The sequence below is a fragment of the Mustela erminea genome, chromosome 2 (assembly GCF_009829155.1).
Source record: "Mustela erminea isolate mMusErm1 chromosome 2, mMusErm1.Pri, whole genome shotgun sequence".
In the NCBI taxonomy this organism is placed as follows: domain Eukaryota; kingdom Metazoa; phylum Chordata; class Mammalia; order Carnivora; family Mustelidae; genus Mustela; species Mustela erminea.
In genome coordinates, this window is record NC_045615.1 from 139,861,485 (window position 1) to 139,875,733 (window position 14,249).

Here is a 14,249-nt window from a genome sequence, read left to right on the forward strand (position 1 = left end):
AGCCACAAATTGAACATGACTTTCAGTGTCCGGCGTGATCTGGACTGCTCTTATATTCCATCTCATCTGGTGCCATCAAAAGCAAAGTGGTGAGAGGCAGTAGTGGAAAGAGACTTTCCATGAACTAAGTGGAGCATGTGTGAAGGCTTGAAGCTGACTGCTATCAAGGAACTGAGTGATTGTAGCTCAACTAAAGAGATCATAGTGAACCTCATTTTCAAGGAAAACATTAAGTCCCACAGCCCAGATTTGATTGTCATAATTTTGGAACAATATGTTTTTACATAAATATGTGATATTCTCTAACTTCAGTCATGCCTGTTAAAAGTGTTGTTTTGGGGGGTAAACATGTATTATTGGTTTTACGAATATTTTAACATTCTGATCCTATGAAAGGAAGGAAATCATTATTCTACAGGCTTGAACTTGTATACAAAAAAATAGTTTGCCTTGGTGACCTACTTTTTTGTTTACTATTCTGCGACTAACCACAAAATTGCCTTTTAGAGCCAAAACAAAGCCTTTGTAAATGGTCCCACTTTATGCTCATAGAAACAAAGTAGTTCCTCAATCATTTGCATCCAGGGACTCTTCTTACTGTAAATGAATGACAAGAATAACTGAACAGCTCCTTAACTGTTTGGTGTCTCTTAACCATGACTCTTAAAGTTAATTGTTTTCCTCTTCATATTCTTGATAAAAATTCCTCAGATACTTACTTTTTATAATTTATGTTCTAAATATTTTAGTACAATGCCTTAGATTTTTTTTTTCAGAGAAGCAGTTGTAAATCATAGGAAAAAATACGTGAGGTGTTATTTACAAAAAGATGATGCTAAGAAAAGATTTTACTTTACATTCTTATCCCTGTTTATCATGTATAACAGTTACACATGAGGTAACAGTGCTATGAAATTATAATTTTTCTCTAAAACTGTACTTCAAAAAACACAAAATGGTTACTTTTTCAGTTACTCATATTAGATGTTGAGATGAATTATTGAATGTATTTTATAATTGTTTATGTTGGTATAGAAAGTGACCGAGACTGAAGATGATAGTGATAGTGACAGTGATGATGATGAGGATGATGTTCATGTCACTATAGGAGACATTAAAACGGGCGCACCACAGTATGGGTAAGTTGTTTTGTTTTGTTTTAAGATTTATTTATTTGAGAGAGAGAGAGAATGTGCACGCATATAGGCGGGAGGGGCAGAGAGAGGGGGAGACAATCTCAAGGAGACTCCCTGCTGAGTGTGGAGCCCTACATGGAGCTCAACCTTATGACCCTGAGATCGTGACCTGAGCTGAAACCAAGAATTGGATACTCCACTGACTGAGTCATCAGGGTGGTAAGTTATTTTTAACTAACAGTTGTGTGCCTAAATCAAGGGTAGCATGCTTATATCAAACCAGTGGTGGTTGATTCCATTGTTTTTACATATTTCCATCTTACCATGATGTGCAAGAAGTCTTAAAATTTCACTGTGAGTTTCTGGAAGAGTAGATCTTAAAAGCTCTCATCACAAGAAAAAATACAGAACAGTGTGGTGATGGGTGATAAGTAACTGTAATCATTTTTCAGAGTATACATATATCAGATCATTATGTTGTACACCTGAAATCAGTAGTGTTGTTTCAGTTCTGTCTCATGACAAAAAGGAATTTCACCATGAAAATATTTCTTTCTTAAAGATAGTTTATTAGATAAAATGCCATGGAAGCAGCTGTTTTTGATTTCTGAAATCAAGATGTTTTCATAAATTGAGGAGTCCAGTTCTTTAGTTAGAGTTAGAAAACTTTAAATTACAGATTTCATCTACATTGTTCTTCCATTATATTATCCAAAACTGAGTTTAGGTTTTTAAAATTTTTTTGTCCAATAAAAACGGTTTTTTTTTTTTTTTTGCTCTTCATAGTGTGTTTTTGAAGTTAATTATTCTGTTGGCATTTTAAGATAATAAGTTGTCTTAAGTTTTATAGTCTGTAAAACTGAATCTAGTGAATCAACTGTCATTAGATCATTGAGCACATGAAGAATTTTAGAGAAAGGCTAGAAGGGAATATATTAAAGTACCAAATGTGATTTTGTTATGGTGGCAGAATAAGAGTGTTTTTCTGTGGTTTATCAGGTTAGATACATAATACAGTGCTTGTGCATTGGGAGCACAAACTTTTCATCAGTTGCACTATAATTCATTATACAGCCTTATCTGGAATCAAGCAATATATAGATAAATATTTTTGAATATTTTATTTCTATACTAAAGCTATTTTTTTTTTTAAAGTTATTTTAGGAGCTTAAAGGTAACTCGGTTATTCTCATGGTCCATTTCACACTATAGTAAGGACTCTATAATTTTATAACTCTAGAGATCAGGGTTGAGAAGAGACAGTAATGTTAGGGGTAGATAACTCTCAGTATTCTCATCTCCGCTTAAAAAATTAATGTTGGGCTTACATATAATGACAGTAGACCTTTATGTTAATAGGCCTTTGCCATCTGCATTATGCAAAAGGAACACTGTAGTCATTGTGTATGTAGTAAATACTCTTCTGTAGTTGCAAATACAAATTTTATTTTTATTTATTTGTTTATTTTTTAAAGATTTTATTTTAATTTATTTGACAGAGAGAGATCACAAGTAGGCAGAGAGGCAGGCAGAGAGAAGGGAAAGCCGGCTCCCTGCTGAGCAGAGAGCCTGATGCAGGACTCGATCCCAGGACCCTAAGATCACCTGAGCCGAAGGCAGAGGCTTAACCCGCTGAGCCACCCAGGTGCCCCAAATACAAATAATTTTATTTAACAGTTAAAGCAAATAGTGTTTATTTTATTAATATGACCAAATTTTTGGTAGAAATTACATTCAAATATTGAATGTACATAGACTCCCGTGGTACATTTTCTGAGCTTAATTTTTTTTCCTTCTTTTTTTTTTTTTTACTGAGAAAAGCTAATAGTTTGTTACAATTTTATTATTTACCAATCTAGGAAGTTTGCAGCCATTAGCAGTTTCATTGCAATTTTAGGTGCAGCTGGGAATTCAGGAATCTCTGGAGTGGTTAGTGTAGTGAACCTTGTAGGTAAAATACATGCATACTTTCGATAGCACATGTGAAGAGATCTCTCTAAAATTGACTTCATTAGTTTGTTCTCAGCAAACTGACCTGGGCCGCTCAACATGGCTTTTATTGTTCTGGATGTTAGTGTATGTTCTCTTTTTACAATAAATTCGTGACCATCCAAAGAGATCAGTTGACATTCATGGCATCAGGGCCTTCACAGCCACCATTAGGTTTTTATGAAATTCTACTTTACTTCTATAGGTGTTTAGTAGTTTCTTGTCATCCCTGCAGCCACCGCAGTCCTGAACTTTATTTCTTACAGCAATTTCCAGATTCATGAAATGTAGTTATGTTGGTTCATGTTTATCACTTTAGACACCAAAGTCCTTGAGTAGAAACCATTGTTTATGTATTTCCCTTTTCCTCAAAGTGCTTTACATATAGTAAATATTCAGTAAATGTTTGTTGACTTAACAGCTTTTCCTCAGTATTATTTCCTCAGTATTTCAACATGAAAAATTTCAGATTATCTAAGAAAGTTGAAAGAATTGTGTGAACACCCATCTTACCCATCATTTAGATTACACAATTCACATTTTGCTGGGTTTGCTTTACCAAATATACATGTAAATGAATGTATCTCTGTCCATGCTTCTACCCTTCAGTTGATCTACTTTTTTTTTTTTTTTTTGCATTTCAGAGTAACTTACAGGTCTTTCTGAAGGGTGTAAAACTTAACCTTGATATTTCAAAATATATCTCTTGAAAACTGGAAGAGTCTATGAGAAAATAAAATTTGATTAATATTCAACTTTTTGCACAGAATTTTCAGAAGCAAATTTAAAGAGCAAATTATATTCCAGGAACAATACTAAATGGGTTTAGCGGTCAGAAAGTACAAAATAGCATTTTTTTTCAGGCAACAGACTTTTGTTACAAAGTTCATTTTATCTGTAAGCTTGCACAGAAAAGTGGTTTCTTACCTTTGGGATTCCTCCTTTGCTAAACACTTAAAAATGTTTGTTGGCACTACATTAGTTGATGATGAGACTATGAAAAGTAATAAAGTCCTTATTTACTAGAAGTAGTGAGGAGGATAGACATGTGAGCAAATACTTCCAGTGAGGTTTAAGTGCTGAAATAGAAATAGAATAGTGAATTGAAAACTTTGAGAGGAGAGTTGCTAAAAGCCTACACCTGTTTAGGAAAAGGTCCTAGAAGAGATAGTGTATGAACTTTGAATAATTCTTGAGTCAGGAGGAAGAGGACTTATGATTTAGCAGAGGACACTACTGAGCTGTAGTTGAAGCATTGGCTTAGAGAGACTACAGGGCTGGAGAATATGGAAGATGGGAAAAGGTGATTGAAACCACTTGAGGGGGTTAGTACCATTAAAGGTTTTTAAGTAGGTTAGTTTATTTGAAAAGATAACTTGGAGCAGTAGTTGAGGTGGACTGAATAGAAAGAAATTAATACATTTGAATTGTCCGCATGAGATGATAAGCCAGACTAAGCCTGTGGCAGCAGTATAGGGATGGATGGAAAATGACGCATTGGAGTGCATAATAGCGGTAACATGGGTGACTGGTTGTGGATGCAGAGTGAAATAAAGGACTCAATGACTTAGAGCTTTCTAGAGCAGTTAATTGAGTCCCTAAAAGTATATTAGCATGTATGGGTAATGTAGAAGGAGTAGGTTAAAATACATTTTTTTGATGCATTTATTTTGAAGTTTCTTAAAAACCCAAATATGTAAGGTCTGGCACCTAGAGAATCCTGAGACCTCATGGGGGTCTGATGGAAGGCATCAGATCAGCTTAAGTGCAATTTTCCAAACAGCTAAGCTTCTTTACACACATGAATACCAAAGCCTTAGTTGTTTTGTTTTGTTTTGTTTTAAGATTTTATTTATTTATTTGTCAGAGAGCGAGGGAGCGCAAGTGAGCACAGGCTTGCAGTCAGAGGGAGAAGCAGGCTCCCTGCGGAGCAAGGAGCCCGATGTGGGACTCGATCCCATGATGCCGGGATCATGACCTGAGCCGAAGGCAGCTGCTTAACCAACTGAGCCACCCAGGTGTCCCAGCATTAGTTGTTTTAAAAAAGAAAAGTGATGGTGTTATATTTTTACATTTTATTTATTTATTAGAGACAGAGAATGAGAGAGCAGGGGAAGGAGCAGCAGAGGGGGAGAGGGGAGGCTGCACTGAGTATGGAGCCCTTCATGGGTTGAGCTCATGTGAGATTCATGACCTGAGCTGAAATCACAGAGTCGGACACTTAGCTGACTGAGCCACGCAGGTGCCCTGAAAAGTGGTGTTTTAAAGGCAAAACATAGAAGGGAAAATAGCTGGGTGGGAATCAAGAGGTTCATTTATTAAACTTATCATTAAGACTTTTATGAATACTATTTTGTTTTATCCTTAGCAATTCTGTAAGAGGACCATTTAGAGACTACTTGATTTTTGTACATTTGGCTTTTTAAAAAAATTTTTTTAATTTTATTATTTCAGAGAGAGCAAGAGCAGGCAGGGGGAGGGAGAGAGGGAGAGGGGAAAGCAGACTTTCCTCTGAGCAGGGAGCCCTACCCAGGGCTCAATCCCAGGACCCTGAGATCATGACCTGAGCTGAAGACAGACACTTAACCTTGACTGAGCCACCCAGGCGCCCCTATACATTTGACTTTTAAACAGCTAGAACTCAGATATAGATAACCCCAAAGTGCTTTTGCTGTGCTGGATTTAGATTGTTGAAATGTAAGCATTGTGGGACAGGAGCTATATTTGCTCAGTTCCTCATTCTCATTCCTTAGCCTAGAACTATGCCTGAAGCATTCTTTGTATTTAAGCATTTACTGATGAATTAATGTCCTTGAAATGATTTAAACACCTCAGGATTGTATGGTAGTACTACCTGACAGTGACAGTTTAATTTGGGTTATTTCATAGTTTCTGCATTTATAGCAGTGGAGCTTTCTACAATTATTTGAATATTTTATTACACTTATTTTTCACTTTTTATATATCATTTTTAAGCAGAAAACTGAAAAATGATGGTGCTCATGAAAGTGAATAACTTAAGTCTTATAATTTTAGTACATTGTAGATAAAAAATGGAAATTAATAGGCAGATCAGAAATAGTGAATCTTTACAAGTCCAATTACCTGAACTTGTGAGAATAAAGAAGTAAATTAAATAACATGAATATAATGTGAGAAATATATCATTGAAAACATTGAGGTCTTATATGTTTTAGTCTGTTTCGGTTAGTGTATTTGATTTTCCTCTTCATATACGAGAATGCGTTGTATGCAGAGGTAGAGAACTGTCTGTAAACCCATGTTACAGAAAATTTATACAAAATCCATGAGGTCTTAAGTGACTTAGCCAGGGCTATACAAGTAGTAATTGACAAAACTTGTATTTGAACCTGGGTCTGACTTCAGATTTTCTATTTTTTTTCCTTTGTCATGTGTATATTATATTACATTAAAAAAGTATAGCTCAATAATTTTTTCATATATGTACATTCATATAACCACCCAGATCAAAATACGGGACTTTACTAGCATTCTAGGAATTTCTTTCTTATTTCTTTAGTCATTAACCACAGACTACTTCCAAACACTTTTCTACTTTATCACCCTAGATTTATTTTTAGATTTAATATAAATGAATTCATTTTTATGGGTAAAAATACCCTATGGGTATTAGAAAGAGGGATTTATCAATAGTAACCAGTGCAGGGAGGATTACAGGGAGGTCACTGGACTTGGAAACAAGATGGAGAAATTTCTTTATTGCAGGATTGCTGCATATTGAATAACTAGGAGGTGAGAAAATGAAGACAAGGTATATAGACTTTTTTCCTCTTAGCCAAATTTCTTAAACGAAGTTTGGTACGGTGAGATACTGACTTAGTAGCAGGTAGGTTTTTTAGATGGAAAAAATGGTAGACTTTTAAAAAATATATTTTTTAATTAGTTTAGAACGTTTTCCAAAAAGTGTGAGTCATTGTTATTTCATGTAGTTACTATGTGGGTGTATAATTTATTTGTACACATTGAATATATTGCTGTTTTAAGTTTCTCAGTATAATTTTTATTTTGTTTTTAGGAGTTACGGTACAGCACCTGTAAATCTTAACATCAAAACAGGGGGAAGAGTTTATGGAACTACAGGTAAAACTTGTATTTGTAACTGTATAAATAGGAAAATAAGGCACATTATGAAGGTCATAAATAGGTAGAATTCTTAAAGCTCTGTGAAAAAGAGTGGTTTTGACCATACATGACAGAGACGGACAAATTTTTTTTTTAAGATTTTATTTATTTACTAGAAATAGAGAGCACATGTATGAGCACACAGAGAGAGAGGGAGAAGCAGAAGCCCCTGCTGAGCCGGGGGCTTATTGTGAGGCTCGATCTCACGACCCTAGGATCATGACCTGAGCTGAGAGCAGATGCTTAACTGGCTGAGCCAACCAGGTACCCTTGGACACATTTTCTGTAATATTTTAGGCTGTGTGGGTCACAGGATTCCAATCACATGCTTGGCTTTCTTGTTTGTTTTATAACCCTTTGAAAAGGTAAAGACTAAGCTCACAGGCTGTACAAAAAAGTGATTTAAAACATGGAAGTTAGCAACTTCTGTTGGTACAGGAATTCATTATAAGCAGCTAGCATCTAAACTCTCAGTCCAGTTAATTTTACAGCTGCTTCATAAAGTTTGATCTCACCTTTTATTTATGTTAAAAATAACTCTAATGCATTGTTTGGAACCTTTGCTGTATTTAGTGCTATCGGTAGTAAAAAGGTGTTAATGGTTTCCCTTTTCTGTGATATCTCTCAGCTTTTTGCTAATAACAGCTCCTTCACCATTTTGTAATTTTATAAAATAGGGACAAAAGTCAAAGGGGTGGACCTTGATGCACCTGGAAGCATTAATGGAGTTCCACTCTTGGAGGTAGATTTGGATTCCTTTGAAGATAAACCATGGCGTAAACCGGGTAAGATTATTGTGGATTGTATCTGTTTGAAAAGATTTTTAGTACAGATAGTCATTAGAAAAGTTTTTTTTTTTTAGCACCCATTTAGAATATTATTTTTAATGTAATTTTTCTTGTTTTAAGTAGATGAGGAATAAGAATGGCCTGTATAATTAAATCTTACTGGATCATACCAAAGTGGATTTGAATATTGTTTTTATTGTAATGCCGTTTCTAAAGGAAATACTTTTTTACCCCCTGTGTTCGTTTGTTTTGTTTCTTAAATTCCACATGAGTACAGTCATATGGTGTTTGTCTTTCTCTGACTTACTTTGCTTAGCATAGTACTCTGGCTTGAAGGAAATACTTTTGATCAAAAATTTTTATAGTACCATTCCTTTATGACAGTAAGTGGGAAAAATTAGAAGGGGTGATAAAACTGATAGAACACTAAATTTATATTATAGTTTCTTTTATATACTGCATAAAAATAGGATTGACATATTTGTACACTAACACTGTGCTTTATCTTTAGGTGCTGATCTTTCTGATTATTTTAATTATGGGTTTAATGAAGATACCTGGAAAGCTTACTGTGAAAAACAAAAGAGGATACGAATGGGACTTGAAGTTATACCAGTTACCTCTACTACAAATAAAATTACGGTAATTAGTAAATATTCCAGAATTAGTAAAAATTCCCAGGCTTTTCTACAGTCCCAAATTTTACTCCCCAGATAAATCACTTTTTCCCTGTTAAGGTGGTTAAATGCTCTAAGATAGTTTAAAATTTTCATTCTGTTTACCATGTTTGTTTTTTGCCCTTCCTTCCCTTTCAATTTCATATTAATGATTATCTGATGTTCTTAGTTTCAAGTCACAGACTAGCCACAGCTAGTTTTTCTTTATATGGCCTATCAATTAAAAATTATGTGGTATCTTAATGGGGAATATGTTATTTAACTTAGGCCGAAGACTGTACTATGGAAGTTACACCAGGTGCAGAGATCCAAGATGGCAGATTCAATCTTTTTAAGGTGAATTTTAGTAAATTATCCTTGGTTGCTCTCATTTTTTGTTCTTGAGTCTGCTCCCGTACCACTACTCAAAGGATCAGATTAAAGTGGAAATAGCTACCTTTTTTCCAAACCTTCAGCTTCCTGGTGACTTACAAATTTGCTGATTGTTGTTTTATCTCCACTTTTGCAAGCATGTGAATTTATAGCCTATTATACTAACAAATGCCAAGTAAAACTATTCTTGCTATATGTTGTAATTTTATTTTAAATTATAGTCTATGTTTGTTTGTAGGACATGTTCACACCAATAGGCTAAGCTCTCATTTTAGATTGTGCTATCATTCTACCAGAACTGGAAATTTATTTTTCTCAATTTTCTTTTAAAAAAGTGGTAAAGAAGATGGCATACTGCTTATTATCTGTATGACACTAAAATCATTGGTGCAATGTGTCTTAGAGTTTAAGATGTCTCAAAAAGCTTATGCATTTTTAGGAGTCTCTAAGAAAGACTCAACAGAAGAGGATAAAGCCATTGATTTTTAAAATTCGTAGCTTAAAAGAATTAGGCTTTATAGGGGCTTGCAGGTTGATAATCTCACTTGGAAATCAAGTCTGACTTCTGGCTTCTCCATCCCATAGATCACAGGCCCAATCCAAAGAGTAATGTCATATTTTCATACTTCTGCAATACACTGCAACCTGCAAACTTTTCTCAAAACCTGATTGTGTACTCTTTTCCTTTACCTTATTACTTCTTAGTTCTTAATTCTTGTATTGAACGACACTGGAATGAAGACTGGGAGTGGCTTTTAGATTGGGTTATGTACTCAGGGAACTTCTGCGGGCAGGCACTTTTCCTGTGACCCTTTTGGGACTGCAGCCCTGTCCACCGCAATACTGCCTTATGCAATACGTGTGCTATAGCCGCAGATGTAGCCGCTCTGCTGGACACAGTTGTGGGTAGAGAATTTAATTTTAATTTGCATCCTACTTTGGGTAAGTATTTGGTTCTTGTTCTGCTGTCAATCTTTTGAAAGTGTTTAATGATGTCTGTTTTATTTTAAATTGTCGTCAGGTGCTTTTTGGTGCTGTCTCCTTATTTAGGGAGTAAATATATTGTTACACTGGATTACAACAAATAGGTAGAAAAGTTGTCTTCTTAATGATGAAATAGTTCATTTGCAGTGGCCCTTCTTATTTCTTCTAACAAATGAAAACAAGATGACCTTGTAAGCTGCCAGGTTCTGTGTATTTTTTGCAGTCGACTTCTGAAACTAAAGAATAAAAAACTCCCAGGGGCTGGTCTCTTACTGAAAGTGGTCACCATGAACGCATTTTTTATATGCATACTGTGTATCAAAATTATTTTGAAGTTTCTTTTGGCTATATGAGAGGAGGTTATTGTTCCATTCTCATTTATTTGGTTTTGAATGAATAAGGATTTGAATTTAATGGATATAGTCTAATGCTTTTTCTTGCCTTGATAATGCACATTAAATATTACTCATCTGTTACAAATATTGATTTGGAAAGAGGGTGTGTATTTTTTTAATATTTATTTGAGAGAGTATATATGAGTCGGGGCGGGGAGGAATAAAGGAGGAAAACCTCAAGCAGATTCCCTGCTGAGCTGGGAGCCCGACCTTGTCGGGGTGCTTAACCTCCTGCCTGATGAGATCATGAGCTGAACTAAAATCATGAATTGGACACTTAACCGACTGAGCCACCCACATGCCCCTAGGGTGTATATTTTAATAATGTGTGAGGCTCAGACTTTTTATGTATATTGTGATCTGTAGGATATATTTTATTGATGTTGCTCAAAATCTGCAACTACTAGTTGTATGGGAGTGCTTGGCATTTTCAGGTTGCCGTTGACATTAAATTTCAGACAATTTTCTGTTACCTTAAAATTTCCTTGTTCAAATTTCTCTAGGGCTATTATTCTTTAAAAAAAGTCTGAGTTGTCTCTTACTATCTATCCTGCAACTCTGGAGATACAAAAAATATTTTAAGAATGTAATGGGTATTCCAAATATGCAGAGGTAAATTTCTTAGGTAGTATTAGGTACCAAGATGTTTATTTTAGACAAAATGCTACAGAAATTGGAGAATTGAGTGATGAGAAATTACCCTTGGAGAAATACAAATCAAACCCACAACGAGATACCACCTTACACTGGTCAGAATGGCTAAAATGAACATGTGAGGAAACGAAAGATGTTGACAGGGAGGTGGAGAAACGGGAACCCTTGCGCACTGTTGGCGGGAATGCAAGCTGGTGCAGCCACTCTGGAAAACAGTATGGAGGTTCCTAAGAAGTTGAAAATAGGGCTACCCTGTGACCCAGCAACTGCACTATTGGTTATTTATCCCAAAGATAGGAATGTAGTGATCTGAAGGGGCACCTGCACCCCAATGTTTATGCAGCAGTACCCACAATAGCCAAACTGTGGAAAGAGCCCAGATGTCTGTTGACAGATGACTGGATAAAGAGGTGAAGGTGAATATGTATACAGTGGAATATTACTCAGCCGTCGAAATGAAATCTTGCCATCTGCAGTAGTGTGGATGGGATTAGAGGATATTGTGCTGACCATGTCAGAGAAAGACAGTTAACGATTTCATTCTTGGAATTTAAGAAACAAAACAGGATCCTAGGGGAAGGGGGAGAAAAATAAAACAAGGCAAAATCAGAGGGAGGCAAACCATAAGAGACTTAATTATAGGAAACAGGGTTGCTGGAGGGGAGTGGGTGGGGGATGGGGTAACTGGGTGACGGACTTTAAGGAGGTCATGTGACGTAATGAACACTGGGCATTGTATAGGAGTGATTAATCACTGACCTCTACCTCTGAAACTAATAATTATATGTTAATTGATTTTAAAATTTAAAAAAGGCAAAAAGAATTACTCTGGGATTAGAAATAACTTCGAGTGTCATATATAGCTTCCTTTCTATTTCTGAAATTTTTTAGAAGTCTAAAGTTGGGGGCACCTGGGTGGCTCAGTTGGTTGAGCTGCTGCCTTTGGCTCAGGTCATGATCCCAGGGTCCTGGGATCGAGCTCCGTGTGGGGCTCCCTGCTTAGCAGGGAGCCTGCTTCTCCTCCCTGTGCCTGCCTGCCACTCCCCCTGCTCTCTCTGTGTGTTACATTAAGTAAATAAAATAAATAAGAGTCTAAAGATGGGTTATTAGAGAAGCATATGCCATTTTAATCAGAATCTTGAGTATGGAGAACAGAAGAAAAAGTATTCTGGATTAGGAAGTAGCTTGGGCAAAGAAAGAAACTCAACTTAATTGAGTAGATAGTAGATGAGAGTGTTTAAGAAATTAGCCTTATCGGGATGCTTGGGTGGCTCAGTCAGGTAAGCTTCTGCCTTCAGCTCAGGTCGTGATCCCAGGGTCCTGGAATCAAGCCCCGAATTGGGCTCCCTGCTTAGGGAGGAGCCTGTTTCTCCCTCTGCCTGCTGCTCCCCTTGCTCCCTTTGCTTGTGCTCGCACACACATGCTCTCGGTCTCATAAATAAATAAATCTTTAAAATATCTCCATGGGGGCACCTGGTTGGCTCAGTGGGTTAAAACCTCTGCCTTTGGCTCAGGTCATGATCCCAGGGTCCTGGGATCGAGCCCCGCATCGGGCTCTCTGCTCAGCGGGGAGCCTGCTTCCTCCTCTCTCTCTGCCTGCCTCTCTGCCTACTTGTGATCTCTGTCAAATAAATAAATAAAATCTTAAAAAAAAATAAAATAAAATATCCCCATGAATTTAAAAAAATTGAAATTACCCTTATCAGAAGAGTTCTTTTGGAAAGGAGTAGAAGAGAGGTGACTTTGCAGGGTTCAGTACTAGAAAGCCTTAGAAACAAGGACAAGTTGGAGGAGTTATTGCCTATTTGTACTGAATAAGTAACACAATTCTGGATGTGGCTTTTAAGTAATATAATTCTGGCATCGGTGTAAGGTGTAAAATCGTCTAAGATCTTATCTACCAATCCATTGTTTGAATTACAATTACTAGGGTTGGTGAGACAGACAGAAGGAAAAGGACTTCCCCAATTTTCCTGTTTTGTCTGAGCACCTCTAATGTGCATGGCACTGTACCAGATTCTGTAGTAAGACCAGGATCTCTGTATTCAGGAAGCTCACGATCTGAGTGATGTATATATAGGAACTAGTCACGTTATATTTTGAGAATTGTTAGTGCTGTTACTAAAGTGCAGTAGGGAGTTCAGAAGATAAAGTAGGTTATCCTAATGTGCAGAGCCCAGAAGGATTCAGACATGCTAACTGAAAGACAGTGAGTTTTCATTAGTAGAAAAGAGGTAGAAGGAGCAATATGAACAAAACCAGATAGCAGGAAAGGAGAGTTGGGGCAGATGAGAGATACTAGAGGAGAGAAGCCTGGAAATGGTAGATGTGGGGCCATGATGGGAAAGACCTTAACCCTAAACTAGCCTATAGACATTTGTATCGGCCATAGGAAGCCATTTGAAAGTTCTTGAGTAGAAGGCTAGGCCTGAGCAGACTTGATTTTTAGAAAACTGACAAGTGCTCTTTAGAAGGGTAGGCTTTAGAATATAAGGAAGAGAAAGGGAAGTAAAACCAGATAAAGAGCTGTTGCAGCACTGCGGGGATGAAAGGAATGAGGAACCCATCTTAAGCTAGTGAATGGAAAAAGGAACAGATTTAAGAGTTGTGATTTAAGTTCTTGTCATGTCTGCTCCAAGTATACTTTTTAAACTCCTTAATCAACTGAGAGACAAGCCACCTACCAGCCTCTTTAAAATAACCTTTTTTTTTTTTTTACTTTTTGTTAAGTAAATTTTCAAACATACTAACCAGTAGATAAAATAATAAAAATGAACCCCTGTGTGTTTACTATAATGCCTCAATGATTGTCTACATTTTGACATTCTAATAGTTTTCTATATACTTAAATAGAAATAAGGGGTTTTTTTGTTTGTTTTGTTTTTGTTTTTGTTTTTAGTGAAATGAAAGGAGATGCAGTTTAATAGGTTTAAAAATAAAAATCACCTATTTGGATTCAAAAACAATTGTGTAATTATATAATTTGGAGGGAGGGGCAGGGAAAGAGTGACTAGTGGGAAGGGGTAACGTGTAAGAAAAAATTGACCCACAACCTTCTGTGAAAATATTTTTATGTCTATATTTGAACAC

General features: G+C 36.3%; 1 protein-coding gene and 1 pseudogene across 25 annotated transcripts in view; one reads left to right on the top strand and one right to left on the bottom strand.

Moving 5' to 3' along the window:
• Positions 1 to 14,249, top strand: part of FIP1L1 (factor interacting with PAPOLA and CPSF1) — a 75,406-nt gene that overhangs the window by 7,561 nt on the left and 53,596 nt on the right. For 14 of the 25 annotated variants that reach the window (XM_032334325.1, XM_032334309.1, XM_032334312.1 and 11 more), the window contains 4 exons: positions 1,036 to 1,139; positions 7,183 to 7,247; positions 7,967 to 8,074; positions 8,589 to 8,719. In XM_032334325.1, coding sequence (XP_032190216.1) covers positions 1,036 to 1,139; positions 7,183 to 7,247; positions 7,967 to 8,074; positions 8,589 to 8,719 — 408 coding nt within the window. Of the gene's footprint in view, positions 1 to 1,035; positions 1,140 to 7,182; positions 7,248 to 7,966; positions 8,075 to 8,588; positions 8,720 to 9,021; positions 9,091 to 14,249 lie in introns of all 25 variants that reach the window. The other 11 variants (XM_032334304.1, XM_032334307.1, XM_032334313.1 and 8 more) reach the window with 1 other exon arrangement.
• Positions 2,984 to 3,271, bottom strand: LOC116584100 (annotated as a pseudogene).